Genomic DNA, 17,789 nt, shown 5'->3' with positions numbered 1-17,789 from the left:
GTACAAAAAATCGGAGCTGTGATTTATTTTCTGCACATATTTTCCAACTTTTCACTGCTTTTCGTCGAGTTTTCTGTAAGTTTTCTCTAAAACAGTAGGAAAAAATTGACTAAAACGCACGAAATTGGGATGATAAATCCGGAAAAATGATACATTTTTGTTACGGTAGTTGTCGCTGTGAGACCTTCGGCCACGGCCACTGGCGTTTCTCTTCCATAGCTCCAGTTTTTATGTGCAATAATAATATTAACGAGTTCATAAATTCGTATTCCTGCTAACCTGCAACTTCAATAACTTCAAAAGAATGAATGCAAAATTTTGAAACGACAATAAAAATTTGATGTCAAGAACAATAAAAGTAGTATCAATTACCTGTCTATTCTCGACCTTGTTATTCTTGATTTTGTCGACGACACACTGAAAAAAGAGATAGAAAACAGACATATTTTCACTTCTTATCAGCTCACTGTAGTTTTCTGTTCACTCTCGTTCTATTGAATCCATTCATATTCAATTTTTTTTGAAGATTGAAAAAATGACAAAGTTTCATGTGAAACTTTATTCGAAAGCTGTCGAATCTCGAAAAGTGAGCCAGATTCAAAGAGATTTCGAAAAGAAATTCCATCGAAAATTAGATGTTTCTGTGGAATATTGTTATCATTTGATTGTCGACGAAGTGAGTTTTTTTGTATTTCTGATATCTGATATCTCCAATTTTAGCCCGATTTCATTGATACCAATTGGTCTAAACTTTCCAATTTGCTTTCTCATTCTCCATTTGAAAAATATGTTTGGAGAGAATCAATTTTGAATTCCAAAAATGGAAAAGTGATTGAAATTTGTCCAAGGACAGCTGTCAAAACCGCCACTTGTACCAATATTTTGAATGTTTTCGATAGTGCCGATATTCGGAATGTTGAAAAAATCGAGAGAGGAATACGGTATCTTGTGCCGAACGATGTAGATGAGAATGATTTTTTTGAATTGGCAGCGGACAAAATGACTGGTAAACGGAATATACTTTCTTAACAATAAACAACAAGTTCAGAAGTCATTTACTCAACTGATATGAATTTTGACAACGAGAGTCATTCCATTGAAAATGTAACCATCATTGATGTTCTGGCTTCAAAACAAAATCTTATTGAAGTTGTTGTTTTATTCATCGAATTCTCTCTACCAATACGTTTTCAGGCTAATGAAAAATTGGGACTTGCATTGGACCAGGATGATCTGGACTTTTATTATGACTTCTTCGTAATTAAAGTCAAAAAGTAAGTTTTCATCCTACCAAGATTCTGAATATTCAGTTTCAGAAATCCTACGGATGTTGAACTTTTTGATCTAGCTCAATCTGATTCTGAGCACTCTCGTCATTGGTTTTTCCGAGGGGAAATTTGGATCGATGCGTGTGAAAGAGAACAATCATTAATGGGATCAATTCGAGACACCTTGAAATATTCAAATGAAAATAGTCTGATTGCTTTTAACGACAATTCAAGGTATTCAAATAAAACATAGGTTGAAAATCATTTTAGAAAAGTTGGGGTACCTTATTGCCTCTCATAGAAGTTCACCCAAACCGTTAACTTTGAACCAAAATATCTCATTTTCTGTAAGAGATATCAAAAATTTTCAAACTGGAAAATATTGATGATATTACGATAAACATTTTATCAGTTGACAAATTTCTGATATCTTTCACAGGAATCTAGATATTTGAGCTCAAAGTTGGCGGTTTGGGTGGCCCTTTCGGTTTTACGGTCCCTCTTCCTGATTTTCAATGTTTTTATTCCGCTCATCTCTGTTGCATAGCTAGTAATTTAAATATTGCCTAAACTCGATACTAGATTCTTGCTCAAAACTTTCGGATCTCAGACGAAGAAATATTGCAGCTCGATCCGTGGATTCGAAAGAGTTTGGCGTCTTCGACCATCTGACCCAACTACAGTATCCTCAATGAATGCGATTTGTTCTTCTTCTCACTTGATTTATTCTGCCGAAACACATAATTTTCCAACTGCAGTTTGCCCTTTTCAAGGAGCCACTACTGGAACTGGAGGAAGAATTCGAGATGTTCACGCCACTGGACGAGGAGCTTATGAAATCGCAGGTTTTGTTTCAAAACCTGTAAAACTCAACAGACTTCCCATTTAGGTACCGTTGGCTATTCCTTCGGCAATCTCAACATTGCTGGTCTTGATCTCCCGTGGGAAGATCCCTCGTTCGTATACCCAACATCTATCAGTGAACCAGCAAAAGTATGAAAACGGTTTTTCAAACGTTCAACACAAAATCTGATTTAGATTGCCATTGAAGCTTCAAACGGAGCATCAGATTACGGTAACAAATTTGGTGAACCAGTTATTTGTGGATTTGCTCGTTCATTTGGATTGAAGTTAGAAAATGGAGAAAGATGTGAATACCTTAAACCGATCATGTTTTCTGGAGGAATTGGGACAATTGGTACATTGAATTTTCAGCTATCATTAATGCCAAGAAACATATTTTCCAGACGAAGACGAAGTAAAGAAAGAGCCATGTGCAGTTGGCCAGAAAGTGGTTAAAATAGGTGGTCCAGTATACCGAATCGGTGTTGGAGGTGGTGCAGCAAGTTCGGTTTCAGTACAAGGAAATCGAGAGAATCAATTGGATTTTGCTGCTGTTCAGCGTGGAGATGCTGAGATGGGCGGTAAATTGCATCGAGTTGTGAGGGCGTGTGCAGAGAGAAATGGCGGAAATCCATTGACATCGATTCATGATCAAGGAGCTGGTGGAAATGGTTAGTTGGAGTTTCAATCTTGGAAACCGGGTGTTCTCAAAGGGACAACCAGATCCTTTCACCTACCGTAATCCGACAGAATTTTCATAATTCATTTAATTATTAACAATCTTTTTTTTCAGGAAATGTCATCAAAGAGCTCGTTGAAGGATGTGGAGTTACAGTCCAAAGTGATGCATTCCAACTAGGAGATGAAAGTATATCGTTGAGAGAATTGTGGACTGCTGAGTATCAGGTATGAATCTCTTGTTTTGCTTTACACATCCAACTGTTCATTTTTAGGAAAATGATGCAGCATTAGTAAATCCTTCTCTGCTAGAAGCACTTCAAACAATTTCCGAACGCGAGAAATGCCACGTTTCTGTGGTAGGAGATGTTATGGAAGAGCAAAGAGTCAAATTGGTTGGAAAATCAGGAGAAATTGCTGTAGATCTAGACACTCGACAGTTGGGAGAAAGGGAGAAGAAGTGTTTCAAATTGAAAAGTGTGCCACGGATTCTCAAGAAACTTGAATTGCCGAAGAACCTGACAGTCAGAGAAGCTGTTGGAAGAGTTTTAAAACTTCCTACAGTAGCTAGTAAACGGTAATAGAGTAACGAATAGCTACTTTAAACGAGATAATTGAAGATATCTGACATGCAAAGTTGATAGATCTGTAACTGGATTGGTAGCTCAGCAGCAATGCGTCGGGCCTCTTCACACACCTCTAGCTGACGTGGCAGTTGTTGCACTTTCCCATTTTGATACGGTTAGTTTTGAAAAAGTCTAGATCAATGTTATTGTTTCTCGAGGTTCCCTTCGGAGTTCTGACAATTATTTGTTTTCTCCCGGTACCGCCAAACCCGAAAATAGTTTTTGTCGTTCGTTTTGTTCAGTCGGAAATTAGTTTTCCTCCATTTTTTTCAGTCTGCTTCCCAACCGACCGCATCTTTTTTCCTTCTTATTCTCATGTTTTCTGACATGATTCAGTAATACAATTTGGGTTTGTCAATCTGGAAAGAAGAGGAGAGATTTATTTTCTTTGCGTTCCTTTTCTTTTTTGGAATTTAATTTATAACTGAAAAAGAGGCTGTAGTGTAAGTGAGTAAACAGTCAACAAGTTCTGAGTCCCGTTTTCTCTTTTTTGGGGGCAGAAAGAAGTTGAAGAAGTGTGGAAATGTCTTCTTTCCTCCCTTTTTCTTCTCGCGTCAGATTTCCGTTTTGAATTTCCCCGGGGACAAGTTTTGAATGGAAGAAAGAGTCGCATTGCTGCTGACATGTCCAATGACAAATCGCCTCTGATTATGTAGCCTTCAACATTTGAAATAAGAAAAAAGAAGAGATCTGGCTTCGAAAAATCTGACCCCCACAATCAAGCGTTCTGGTACAAAAAACAGAATGGAGACCAAAGTTTTCGGCAACAATCTTCTGACAACAAACAAACACCAACTTTTTCAGCTTCAGCCGTCAAGCGTTAACTCAAATCAGATAATATTTAAATTTCATTCAAAGAACAACAGTATTTCAAAGACAAGAGATAACTTTCAAGAGACCCGTCAAAACTTTTTAACTAAAAATGTCTCTACAACCGAACTGGCGATTCGACAAGGGAAATTCGTTTGTAGACAAAATTGGCTCGTTCTGCATATTTTCTGTATACCAGAAAACCGCCAATCAGAGCTGCGACGATAGCGAATGCAATGATAAATGTGGTGATAAGAATCGAATAAAAGTTACGAGTTGTATTGATACATGGCTTGACTGATGCCAAATATGGAAGCAGTGGATATTGCCAGGATCCTAAAATAGGGAATCATATTGACCCGATTTTCAAAAAGTGATTTTACCTGAGAAGCAATAGTAAAGAAGTGGGTCAGATACTTGACTTTGATTCAGAAGATGTGGAACAATATCGTATAGAGAGCAGTCACACCGCAGAGGATTTTGGTCAACTCGCAAGTCTCTGAAAAATCTTTCATTTGATATCAGTTTTGGTTTCTGGAGGCACACCTTAAGTGTTCTAGTTTTGAGAAATTAGAAGTAAACTGTACTCGATTCTCTCCCAAATCCAATGTTCTCAAGTTTTCCGGTAGTGATTTTGCATCGATAATTCTGATCTCGTTTCCACGCAACATCAATGATTTCAATGTTCTCAAATGTCTTAAATGAAGTGAGAATTCAAGACCAGAATTTGAAATATCCAAATCAACAAGCGACGTTAATTCATCTAAATGATCGCTCCAGCACGGAGATTCGCGGTTTGGACATCTCGAGAAAAGAGTGGGATTTGAAGCGATTCGAAGTTGTTGAAGCATTGGTAGACCAGTGAAAAAATGAGGATCCAGATGAGAAATCGTATTCGATGACAGATCAAGAAGAAGAAGAGATGGAAGAATCGGATGAGGAAGAGATGAAAGTTGGTTTGAACTTAGGTCAAGAGATATCAAACCGAGCCCAATTGATGGGAATGCTTGAGGATCAATCTGAAACTGGTCTTGTACAGAATCAAAAAGAGAAGAGAGTGGATACCTCGCTTAATTGATTGTTGGAGAGATCAAAATGTTGTAAATTGGGATAGGATTGAAGTGCATGAGGTGGCAAGGATGTCATCAAATTATGAGATAAACTCAAAGTATGAAGTTCTGTTAACTCGACTCCAGGTGGTGGAATTGGGAAATCACTGAACATGTTTCTCTCAAAATGCATTGATTCTATGGAAACAGCATCGATGTAAACTGTGGAAAGCAAGTTATCTCGAGCAAACACAGTTCTGATTGGACAGAATCTGGAGAACCTGAGTCGCTTTGCACCGATTCCAGAAATATCTAATGAGTGCAAGAATTGACCGCAAGCTGTCCAAGTGTCTTCGTGAAGAGGCATCTGGAAGAAGGAACAAGGTGATTAAAACTTGGAGATTTTCGATTATCCCACCTGGCAATGACTGATATTCAAACTCTTGACTCTACTCTTCCTCTCCAACCATTCCTCAAACCCGATTGGCAATCGAGTGTTACTCAAATCAACAAAAGTTGCATTCGAAAAAATATCCAAAGCTCCAGAATCGATTTCCAGCTCTCGATTTGAAGAGAAATCGATTGTTGTGATTAGAGAAATATTGAGGTTGTGAATTGGAATATGACGGCAGACATCTTTTTCACACTTTCCGGGAAGTTTCTGAAATTGAAAAATGAAGTTAACTGTGACTGAGCAAACTTTCAAGTGTCTGAGTGGGACACTCGAAATTCGGGAAACTTTTTCAAGAAAGTATCAGAAATCGGATCACTCACTTTGAACATAATGACAGTTTCATTTACACTTTCCATCCTAGTATCGGATAAGAAAAGTTGTCGAACTGGTGGGAAAACAGTCATTGATGTGGCAATTGCAATTGGATTTCCTGATAAATCCAATTGTTCTAGAACAACTCCAGGAGAGAGGATCCATGCCAATTGGTCCAAATTCGAGATTCGATTGTTCGTCAATATAAGAACTCGGAGAAATTTGAGACTGCGGAGTACGGTAGGCGGGAGCGTTTCCAAATGGTTGTTTGATAAATCAATGACCTAGAATCAAAATATTAATGTGAAGGTTAAAAGTAAAAATGCTATTACCTCTAACCCTGGTAAAGGCAAAAATGTACTTCCTGGAACTTCATGCATTCCACATCGGCTCATTCGCAGAACTCGAAGATTCGGATGAAACAAAAAATGCGGAGGTTGCGGAAGATTCAAAGAATTCAGATGAAGTTGTTGAATATTTGGAAGCATGGATACTGTTCTGACTAGTAAAGATGGGCGGTTGCAAACCACAGTGTGCGACAGAAAATCACAGTCACAATGAGCACAGAGATCTGCTCGAGATGAAGGGAAAGTGCTCATAAAAAGTATTAAAACGAGGATACGCATCTCGTTTCGAATGACTTCTTGTCCCTCAGACTGAGGCTGCAACAAAAAAGGAAAGAGTAGTAGGGAGCAAAAAATGGGGGCGGAGTTTCGAGAGCCAAGAAAAAGAAGAAGGCGTGATTAGATTGGAAAGCGAGAATCGTTTGTTGGAGAAGAGTGGGGAGAATCGAAAAATGGATTTGATAGGAGAAATGATTTTTTTTTTGAAACAGTTAAACGAGGATGAGAGTGGAAGGCAATAAATTTTTAAAAACTTTTCATATTTTTAAAGTACAAAATGGTACAAAAATCGGAGCTGTGGAAGAGTCTTTTCCAAAGAGAAACGTCGGTGGCCGTGGTAAAAACTCTCACAACGACAGCTACCGTAACCTGGAAATACCGTAAACACTCTAATAGAACGCCTTCCGAATCGTCAAATTTGACCCTATGTATCTCATTTTATTTAAGATATATCAAAAAGTGGTTAACTAATAAAATGTTTCTGATACCATGATAAACATTTTATTAGTTGACAACTTTTTGATATCTTTCAGAAGAAGTGAGATATATAGGTCCAAAGTGGACGGTCCGGGTGGCGTTCTATTAGAGTGTTAACGGTATGTTCAACTTCCAAATTTATTTTCTAGATTTTCGTGCGTTTCCAGTCAGTCTTTCACTATAACAAGATAAATTAGGAAAATACTAACAATTTTAGGTTACGGTAGTTGTCGTTGTGGGATCTTCGGCCACGACCACTGGCGTTTCTCTTCCACTGCTCTGATTTTTTTTGTAGCAGAATACCACTTTATAAGTAATCCAAAGAATTCCAATTGGACTTCTAAAATAAGATAAAATTGAATTAAATTATTTGAAACTCAGGAAAGAGGCTTTCAGTTTTTCCTTTTAATGACTCCGGTTTTGGTAGTTTTTCCTAAAATTCCATTTGACAAAAAAACAGAATTCCATCCCCAAAAACCCCCAAAAATGCATCGGAAAGACAATCAACCAAACGTATGCTTCATTGTAATTCCACTCATGAGCAACAATGGCAGTTCATTAGGTTGATGATGTTAAAACCAAAAGCTCCTCTCTTTTTTTCTTTCCATAATCCAATTCTTTTCTCTTCTTTTACGTCGCCAAAAATATTTGAACAAAAGGATGGAATCAAAAAAGGGATTACATGGCGAACAATAAGAATAGAACGGATTGGATTCCGGGTTGAAAAAAGAAGAAAATGTGCTTCTGAATCCTTTGTCCTTTCAGTAGTGAGAGGCGACCTAAAAATAAGAAATACCGAGAAAAACAATTGAAAGAAGAGTTTTGAGCTTAGTTGAAGAAGAGGAAGAGCAGAACGAGAAGAATGGGGAGACATTTTATGCATCACTGAGCCCTTTGGAGCCACCCGGAAAATGAGAAGTACGGCGGAAATATGGACAGAAAATGGGAGCAAAAGGGGAGAAGGGACGGGTTCAAAAACCCAAGTTCAAACATTTGGGACAGATGGACACTGACAAAATTAATGGGAAGAATCTAATTCCTTCATCCATCAAACTTCATATCGAAATAAATAGGACATTTCTGAATGAGTAGAGAATCTTAAAACAAAGGCTCTCGGTTTTTCCGGTCCTTAGAATTTTTTAACCCACTGAAAATTCAAAAAATATCAAAGTTGTAAAAAATCTAATAATCCAAAAATCTAAAAATTCTGAAAATTTTTTTTCGAAATTATTTTGATTGATTATTTTGATGGATTTTCGAAATTATTTTTTTTTCGGACTTTTTTGTATTTTTGTAATTTACGGAATTCCCGCATATTCTTATTCAGAGGACCAAAAACATTATAGAGATAAAAAAAACCGACGCCTCCTTTGGTCTGATAGAAAGATTATGATTAGGGACGTAATCGAGTAATCAAGTAAAAGTTAATCAAGTGAAAAATTAATTTTTGTTATCTCGCATCATCCCAAAGCACCCCTCCGGAAAATAGAGCGCCATGGCGCTAAATTACAGGTTTTACGGTATTTGATACTTTTAAAACCTGAATTTTAATTAAAGGGACCTAGATACCAAAATTTTGATAGTGCTTCTAAGATTCCTGCTCACAGAATTTGTATGATTTGTCATTGTTTTTTTTCTAGCCATGTGCATGATTCTCGGAAAAACCTTCTGTCAGAATTTCTAATTAAAAATTACTGGTCTGCATTGTCTTTGCAACCAATAAAATTTTTCGCCTAACGAAAAAAATAACAGACATGTCTCTGAAAATTGAATTGATTAAAAATTCAACATTTTTCAGGTCGGTGGAGCAGTGTCTCTCGGAGAACAGCCTATCAAAATGTTAATTGACGCCGAGAAAGGAGCAAGAATGTGCATTTCGGAGACTATAATGAACCTTATTTGGGCTCCAATTACAGATCTGAAGGTATCGAAAACAAGAGTATTCCAAAAAAAAGTTATTTCTTTTGAAGGATGTAAAAATGTCAGGAAACTGGATGTGGGCTGCAAAATGCGAAGGAGAGGGTGCACGTTTAGTGGAAGCAGTTGGAGGTCTTTGTCAGGGTCTTCGAGAGATTGGATGTGCGATTGATGGAGGAAAAGATTCGCTATCGATGGCAGTGACCGCAAATGGAGAAGTTGTTAAGGTTGGGCTGTTGAAATTCTAGTAGCTTTATAATTCTACTACTCAATGTTTTCATTTAGAGTCCTGGAACACTTGTTCTGTCCGCCTACGCTCCATGCACAAATGTTTCAAAAGTTGTGAATCCATCATTAAAAGCTACTCCTGGTTCCAAAATTTTATGGATCAAATGTGGAGGTGTGAAAGGAAAATTCAGATTAGGAGGGAGTGCACTGGCTCAAGTTTATTCACAGGTAAAATTATTTTCTTATTTTCTATCATATTTTTTTCAGATCGGAGACGATTGCCCAGACATCGAAAATTTCTCTGAAATTTCCCATGTTTTTTCGATTGTTCAAGATCTATTAAATGAAGATCAATTGGTTGGAACAGTTAGAAAACCAAAAATCCTTGCAGGCAACAACTTTAATTTTTGAAATTTTTATTTTAGAATTCAATTTTCAGGACATGATATTTCTGACGGCGGTCTTATTACGACAATTTTGGAAATGGCGTTTGCTGGAAATGTTTCAATTGATATTGATATTCAAAAAGAAACGGATCCCATCAACATTCTATTTTCTGAGGAATGCGGGATTGTTCTCGAAGTTTCAGATGCAGAAAACGTTATGAAAAGATGCCAAAGTTCGGTCATTGAATGTTCCGTTATTGGCCATGCTACTCCGGAATATGGATCAGATGCACATGTTAAAATTCAAGTGAATGGAAAGATGGAAATCAATGAAAAATTGGTGGATTTACGAGAAGAATGGGAACTTGTTGGCGATAAATTGGGAGAGCATCAAACCAATTTGAAAAGCTTGGAAGAAGCGAAAAATGTGCGAAAGGATTGCAAAAAAATTCAATACAAGTGTGATTTTGAATGGTTTTACCATCCTTCGTTTATCTATCACGAACAGTACTTTTCAACGGCTCCACGCGTCGCAATAATTCGGGAAGAAGGATCCAATGGAGACAGAGAAATGGCATCTGCTTTTACTTTGGCCGGTTTTCAGACTTTTGATGTTACAATGAGTGATATGCTGAAAGGACACAATTTAAATTCCTACAGGTTTCTACTAAAAACCATAACTACATAGAAATTTAACTATTTTCCAGAGGAGTTGCATTTGTTGGAGGATTCTCTTATGCCGACGTTTTGGGATCTGCCAAAGGATGGGCTGCGGGAATTCAATTCAATGAGAAAGTTTCACAGAGTTTCAAAGTTTTCCGTTCAAGATCTGACACATTTTCATATGGAGTCTGTAATGGATGTCAGTTGATGGCTCAACTCGGCTGGGTTGGAGATGAAGATGATGAATCGGAAAGCGTTACAGTATTCCTAGATGAAAATGAATGTGGACGATTCGAAAGCAACTTTGGACCTGTCAAAGTGACTCAATAAACAAGTGCTTCTTAAAAACATCGATCCAATTTCCAGATAGAACAGAGTCGATGTATCATGCTTTCTGGAATGGAGAACTCAATTCTGGGACTGTGGTCTTCTCACGGTGAAGGTCAATTCAATTATCGATCATCTCAAAATCTCGAAAACTTGAGAAGAAACGGTCAGGTTTGTGTCCGTTTCTGCGATGATCTTGGAATGACTGGCGCTGATTACTCGAAAGAAAAGCTACCGTACCCATGGAATCCGAATGGATCTATTGATGACGTGGCCGCGATTTGCAGTCGCGATGGAAGGCATCTCGCAATGATGCCTCATGCGGACCGATCCTTCTTGACGTGGCAATGGGCGGATCCAGATGATGTCAACTGGAATACACGATTTGATCAACAGTCAGTGGCACTTTCTCCTTGGATTCGAATGTTCAGAAACGCCTATAATTGGTGTGAAACTTGAGTTCTGTACTTGCTTTTAACTTTCTGTTTGAGCTTTTTTTTGTTGGAAAAATTTTATTGCAACTTCGAAATCAGACCCAAATGTACAGACAATCGTATTCAACAAGACTAAAAAGAAAAAAATTAAAAAATTAATAACAAAAAAACACCAGTAAAGATTCAAATTGAATGATGTACAACAGCTTCGAATTGTCTCAATTCTGTGAGATCCTTCATGGCAACATGCCCATTTCTATCACTGATCCATCTTCCATTCATTCCTAAAAATATTATAGTTTTTTATTTTCATAGTTCTCAAAAAATGGGTTACCTGGAATTCTGGCAGTTGGTTTTCCCCAGACCATACCACGATTCAGAAGCACTTCATCAACTGAAAATAGGAAGCTCATGGGATTAGAAAAAGAAAAATCCTCACCATCACTCCACATAGCATAAACATGATCTCCTTCCCGATTCGGATCATCATTTGTTTTTTGAAGAAGGTTTGAATAGTTTTCTTGCTTACAGCTTCCAGATGTGTAGCCACACCAAAGCTAGAAAATTTGGAACTTTTTTCAATTTATAAACTAGAAGATATACCTGGTCTTGACAAGTGTACCCCGGATACAAGCCATCCAATGCATTACACCAGGCTGGAACTGTTTGAGCAAGTTGGCATACACAGAGCCCGAAATTTGGCCCAGCAATACCAAGGAAAGTGTCAACTTTAGCTCCAAGTGGTGGACCCAATGTACAATTTCCGTCGGTTCCAATAAGAGTTCCTCCTTTTACAACTTTTCTCATCAATGGTACTCCAACTGAATGAGCAATGATGTCGACTTTTTTTGCCCCCGTGTATCCGATAACGGCTTCGAGGAATCTGAAAATTAAAATATTTTATGATTGAACCAACACACTAAAATTCCTACCTTCTTAAGTAAATCAAATTTCCGCAGGTATGAATTGTGGAATATGTGTCCAACATGGATCCACTTCCCCAAGTATCTCCCCAAGTGGTAGCATACAACTCGGATTCCGTGTAGTTCTGCTCCAAAAAGTATTGAATACTTCTACTGAATCCAGTTGCCAAAGGTTGTTGAGTGAAGAGAGCAGTGTCTCCAGAACCATGAATAAAGATCACTGGTTCTTTTTCAACAGTGTCTCCAGATCTTCTTTTTCCTCCGAAACTTCCGTTTGGCCCTACATCTGGACGATCAAATGCATCTTGTTCGTACCTAGAAATATAAATTTTGTTTTGGTGAAAAAAAAGAATAAATCTACCCATGAGCAATCAACCAATCTACAAAATGGGATGACATGGGACCAGGAGGTCCCGATTTCTGAGCATTGGATGGAACGTGAAATGAGCAAAGGGCTACTAATAGGAATAGCCTGAAAAACACTATTTGTGTTCAATCGGGTTACTGTAGATTCTTTTTCTGAATTACTAATTGCTTGCTAAAAAAGATAACTGAATAAATAGTAAACTTTCATACTTTCTAAAAAAACTAATAAAGAGAAGAGTTTCTTTGACGGTTACAGTAACCTTCCTGTTTTTGAACGAATAAAAACAAGTTAAGAAACAGAATACTTACCACATCGTTGTACAAAAAAAGAACAAAGATATATAGCGGGAAAGGTTTGTTCTCTATAAGAAAGCTGAAGATGAATCACAGGAGATGGGCAGCCTCTCTATCGTCTGGAAATGTAAATTGGGATGAAAATGGTCAAGCCAAGAAAATAGTGTGAGAGACGAAGAGACGCAGAGAATCGACCGGTTCTTACGCCATTTTGCCTCCTTTTTTCGGAGGGAATATGAACAGGTTTCAGGGTGTCATATAAGTGACCAGAGGCGATTTCTGAAGGAAAGAATAGCCGAATGGCAGAGAGAAATCGGTGTTGAAAAGGACAGGTGATGACGGAGAAAGAAAAATGAAAGGAGAAATGTTATGCAACATTTTTGAGAGAAAGCTGTGGACTTTTTAAGGGAAAAATCGGGTGTGTAGTTTGTTATATCAATGGAAAAATAATACAGTGATCCAGAGAAGAATAATGAATTTCAAATGGAATTATGGTAAAGAAGAAATCAGAAGAAATTGAAGTTAATTGAATGTTTCAAACTGGGTTACTGGAAAAACCTGAATGCAGAAAACTTTTCCTATTCCGTAAAACGATGTATCTTATCGGAAAACAGAAAAATCGGTTCAAAGCTGATAGTTAAATATCAATTTTTATTACATTTTTACGGTAACATTAGTTTCACTTCAGAACGTTTACATACCGTATGTTTCCTCTAATGCAACGTCATCTATGAGCTCAATTATCTTGGAGCGTTATAGATATATGAAATAACTTAGTTTAGAAGATGTCACGGATGACAAATATATTTTCATTTGATGATGTTCATATAAACTTTGATATTTTAATACCTGTAATAGAAGGGCTCCCTGACTTTCAACTTTGCGCCAACTTTTATCGGTACCTGTCAAAGACATGAAATAGTTGTCAGCTGATAAATTGGTTATTATAATAACCATTTCTCAGTTGTCACATTTTTCATAGCTTGCGTAGCAATTGAGATAATTGAGCTCAAGCTTGACTAGGACTCTTCTATTACAAGTTTTACGGTAATTGAGGTCAAACTGCAACTACAGTGTGCTACAGGTTCTTACGTCCCCACATGTTTAGGGTCATAACTGGAGAACTGTTAGAGGTATCGGCCTCATTTTTTAAAAATCGGACAACAAATTAAATCTAGTGGACAATTGTTGTACGTCCTCTATGAGCAATTCTGGATGGACCAAAAAAAATCAGAAAGCAACTAAGTCATTCACACTGTCATTTCGACTATTCTCTCATACGAAAAGCCTTAGTTTTTCACTTTCTTAATGAGTTACGTAAATCTACTATCAATTTTTGAGTTTTTTAAACTTTTCACACGTTACGCAATAAACCTTTAAACCAATGAATATTAGGTCACGCCCCTACCTCTGTCCACGTTGAAAAAATTCCACGTATTGAAAAAAAAAACAGTCCTTTGGGAAATCCCACTTTTTGAATTAGTTTGCAATTTTCACTAGCACTTTTTGACTGCCCTGAAGCTCCCTGCGTAAGCTGTTTATTGCTTCATTTGCTTCTTTCTTTCGATTAGTCCGATGCGAAAAAAAGTTATAAAAGGCCCTAAGGGTCGCCATGTTTGGTGGTTCATGGCTAGGTGAATTCATTTTCACTGAACGTCCCCCTTTTGCAAAAGACTCAATCAAGGAAAAAAGAAACAAATGAACAAAAACAATAAATAGCGATCGTATAGCTTTTTAGCAGTGAAAAAGAACTATTGAAAATTAGAAAACTGTCTCCTCGGAGACAGGGGTTTTGTGTTGGTGTTTTCCCCCCGGTGAAAAACCATTTTCCCTTTCATGTACTGAGCCTCTACGTGGCGAAAGGGATCAACAGACGAAAGTCTGGCTAATCAGTACACTTATGTAGGCTGGCCAAAACGGTTTTTTCTGGCACCACACGCCGCTTTAAATTTTTGCACTGGCCGCCAGCGCCAGTTTTTAAAGCGGCGTGAATCGCCAGTAAAATTTTTCACTGGCATTAAACGCCGGGTTCTTTGAAAATGAGTTTTTAAATAGAAAATACTTCATAAAGAAAAGACTGAGAACGAGAGAAAACGACAGACGATCCGAAACAGTGAAATGGTATGAAATTGATATTTTTAGATCTTCCAAATATTTGATTACTTCTGGAATTCTGTTTGAAATTCTGTCTGGTGTCTGAACCTTCTGAATTTTTTTTTTCGAAATTTCAGAATTTCTGAATTGATAATTTCCGAACTTCGAATTTTCAGGATTCAAGAAATTTTGAATTTCCTGGAAATTTCAGTATTTTCATAGTTTTTCAAGATTTATTTTTGGAGTCTGTACTTTCATGCTTTACATCTTTGAACTATCGAATATTTCTAAATTCCTAAATTTTCGAAATTTATAATTCCAAGATCTCTGAACTTCGGAGTTTTTAAATCCTGCCATCTGAAACCCCGAGAATCAAAGTTTACAACTTCCAATTCTTAAAGCCTGAACAAATACTTTTAAACTAAACTTCTTTCCAGACATAATCACAATAACTATTAATGGAAGACTTGTGATAACTTCGCAAGTACCAAATTCGTTCTAACATATTATAACTCCCATTCACTCCCTTTAAACTCGATTATCTGACTTCTTGTCAAACACATGACAAAACTGACACTTGGAGTAAGAGGATATTGGTGAATCAAAAGGTAAATTCTATTCTCAAAAAGAAAGCGGCGTTTGACGCCGGTTTAAATTTTAAAACAGGCAAATATTGCCTGCTTAAAATTTCGCTATCTTTTAATGCAAATCACGTGAAATTGAAAGGCCCATAGCTCTGGCACTGGCGGCCAGCAACAACCCTACACTTATGAAACTTGTCATTTTTTTAAATTTTTGTTGATATGTTCAGGAATATCCATATTTGAATTTTTTTCAATAAATCTTTTTTTACATCTTCCATATCATTTTTTTCTTTTCCAAGCCCGTTTCCAAGAAGGAAGAATCAAAAATCAGCTCTCAAGTTATGACCCTAAACATGGGTGGAGAACCTGAAATGCACTGTATAGGAAATACGGTATTCTAGGAATTTCAAAACTTTAATATTTATAACAGCAACACAAATATATGGAAATTTCAGACAGTAGTTCTCAGGCAAACATTTCGCACCCATAAGAATAAACTTTTTGATAGAAATTTTGAGAGAAAAAGGATTTCCTTCCTCTACCTATTATAATTGAAGCCAATCTTTTTTTAAAAACTTGTATTTCAAGAAAATTGTAAATTTTATGGGGTTATTCAGGTACACTGCAAAAAATGAGAAAAAAACTCACGAAAACTTGGAGACTGAACCAAGCTGACTGAAACTTAGGGGGAAACTGGAGAAAACTATTGGGAACAAACTATAGGGAACAAACTAAAACTATAGGGAACTATAGGGAACATACTGCTCGAAGTATCCACTTTGAAAATTTGGATAGAACTACTTCCAGCTGGAATTTCCATTTCACTTCGAGCTGCGATTCCAGCCGAGTTTTCAAAAAATATATTTTGACCTAAAATTTTAGCAATATGTTCCCTATAGTTTTTTCTTCACTTTTCCCCCAAATTTTCAGACAGATTGGTTCAGTCTCCATTCAGGAGTCGATCTTCAAATTTTCCATATACAGTAATCGTTGCATCAATTTCTCCATGTATCCTTATACCATACTGAACAAAATCGCATGATAGAAATTAGTTCCAGATACTGAGTGACCACAGTTCTCTAAACTATTTGTTGTCTATTTTCAGCAAAATGCTAATATATCACATGTGTCCTTCAAAACAGTTCTTCTTTGTCTCGTCATTTGATGGTATCTTCTTCCCTATGTCACATGTGTCCCTCAAAACGTACTAGTTTTCACTTTCCATTCTCCTCAATTTTCCATTTTTGTCCTTGAGAACGAACGTTTTTTTAGTAATTGCCTTGGGAAATAAATTACCAGAATCTCTTTCATTTTTAGTCGACGACTGACTTCTCCCAATGTTTTTATTCTTTTTTAGTTCGTCTTTAAAAGATTTTGGAGACTGGAGGAGTCTCTTTTCGGCAGAAAAAAACGTCACGGTTTTAGAGTTTAGTGGAGTGAAAGACATCTTCCGGTGTCTAGAATCGAAACTCGCATTCGCAAAGTTTTCAAATCCAAAATTCCTTTTTTTGGCACAACAATTTACATTTAAATCCGTTTCTTGTTTTCAGAAACTACATATGATACATGTAAGAAAAAGAAGAAAAAGAAGAAGAGAAATTCGATTATTATCTTTGAATCGGAGAGTTTTTTGAAGTGCGGTGTCACTTTTTTTGCATGCTCCAACGAGAATTTCTTCTAAACTTCTGAATTTTTTTCGTATTCGAATAAATCATTCAAAAAGCACTACGGAAGTTCTGTTAAGGAAAACATCTTCCCGTTTCAAAAACCTTTTATTTCCGATGGCTTGTACATTTCCTGAAACCAATTCCCGACTTTCCCCGAAATATTCGTTTCCTTCATACTTCTTTTTGAGGCAGCGTCGAGTTTTCCTCTTTTGATGAGAAAAAATATTCGAGAGCCTCTGTCAGACGTCTTGTGCTCATCTAACTTTCTTCCGGAATCTTCTTCCATCATCAATGCACAGAGTAGTTGAGTATAGCGAAAGGAATGAAAGACAAAACAAGAAGATTCGGATCTCTAGATAATGACTTTTTTGGCGGATGGTTCATGTTTGAAGAGCCTCCCCAGATGAGGAACTAGAAGAAGACACTTGAATTTCTTGGTGTAATGAAAGGATTACTGTAGTTTAAGACTTTATTAGGTATCATTCATTAAAAAAATTAGTTTTATTTGTCTTTTTTCTATTCCGTTTTGTTTTTCATTTAAATATTGGTTGTTTACATTTTTCTAGTTTTCCTTCTACAAGCCCTAGCTCCGGTAAGCCCTAGCTATTCTTTTTCCATGATTCCAAACTCCTAAAGCAATTTTCTTCCATTAAGACTAAACTTCTTTTTCGTTTCTCAGTCCTCATCTCCTCCACTTTTCTTCCATTGAAAGCAAAAAGGACAAAAGGTCTTCTTCGCTCAGGCTTTCTCTGATTCTCTCACATTT

At 36.9% G+C, this 17,789-nt stretch overlaps 3 protein-coding genes across 3 annotated transcripts; 1 reads left to right on the top strand and 2 right to left on the bottom strand.

Annotated features, from left to right (window-relative positions):
- Positions 1-535: 535 nt before the first annotated feature.
- Positions 536-11,111, top strand: CBG18026 (the record flags this gene model as incomplete). Its single annotated transcript, XM_002642039.1, is given in 19 exon segments — positions 536-676; positions 721-1,006; positions 1,049-1,149; positions 1,195-1,274; positions 1,317-1,502; positions 1,896-2,113; positions 2,158-2,261; positions 2,307-2,466; positions 2,516-2,782; positions 2,905-3,017; positions 3,065-3,366; positions 3,410-3,530; positions 8,939-9,079; positions 9,081-9,284; positions 9,343-9,513; positions 9,553-9,676; positions 9,725-10,331; positions 10,379-10,652; positions 10,701-11,111. Coding segments are annotated over 19 exon segments (4,011 nt in total), but the record flags the coding sequence as incomplete, so codon positions are not given.
- On the bottom strand, positions 4,344-6,666 carry Cbr-lron-5 (the record flags this gene model as incomplete). Its single annotated transcript, XM_045243958.1, has 7 exons — positions 4,344-4,561; positions 4,609-4,724; positions 4,772-5,244; positions 5,291-5,641; positions 5,693-5,935; positions 6,049-6,324; positions 6,373-6,666. The coding sequence occupies 7 exons, from the start codon at positions 6,664-6,666 to the stop codon at positions 4,344-4,346; spliced, it is 1,971 nt and encodes a 656-aa protein (XP_045096366.1).
- A 167-nt stretch (positions 11,112-11,278) lies between the features above and the next one.
- Cbr-lips-3 lies at positions 11,279-12,698 on the bottom strand (the record flags this gene model as incomplete). The annotated part of the gene is made up of 7 exons (XM_002642041.2): positions 11,279-11,379; positions 11,430-11,489; positions 11,535-11,652; positions 11,699-11,978; positions 12,028-12,333; positions 12,380-12,490; positions 12,694-12,698. The coding sequence occupies 7 exons, from the start codon at positions 12,696-12,698 to the stop codon at positions 11,279-11,281; spliced, it is 981 nt and encodes a 326-aa protein (XP_002642087.2).
- Positions 12,699-17,789: the final 5,091 nt, after the last annotated feature.

The sequence above is a fragment of the Caenorhabditis briggsae genome (genome assembly GCF_000004555.2).
Source record: "Caenorhabditis briggsae complete genome, chrIII, whole genome shotgun sequence".
Taxonomy (NCBI): domain Eukaryota; kingdom Metazoa; phylum Nematoda; class Chromadorea; order Rhabditida; family Rhabditidae; genus Caenorhabditis; species Caenorhabditis briggsae.
The sequence above is the reverse complement of the archived record's forward strand: the minus strand, read 5'-3'. Positions and strand labels throughout refer to the sequence as shown.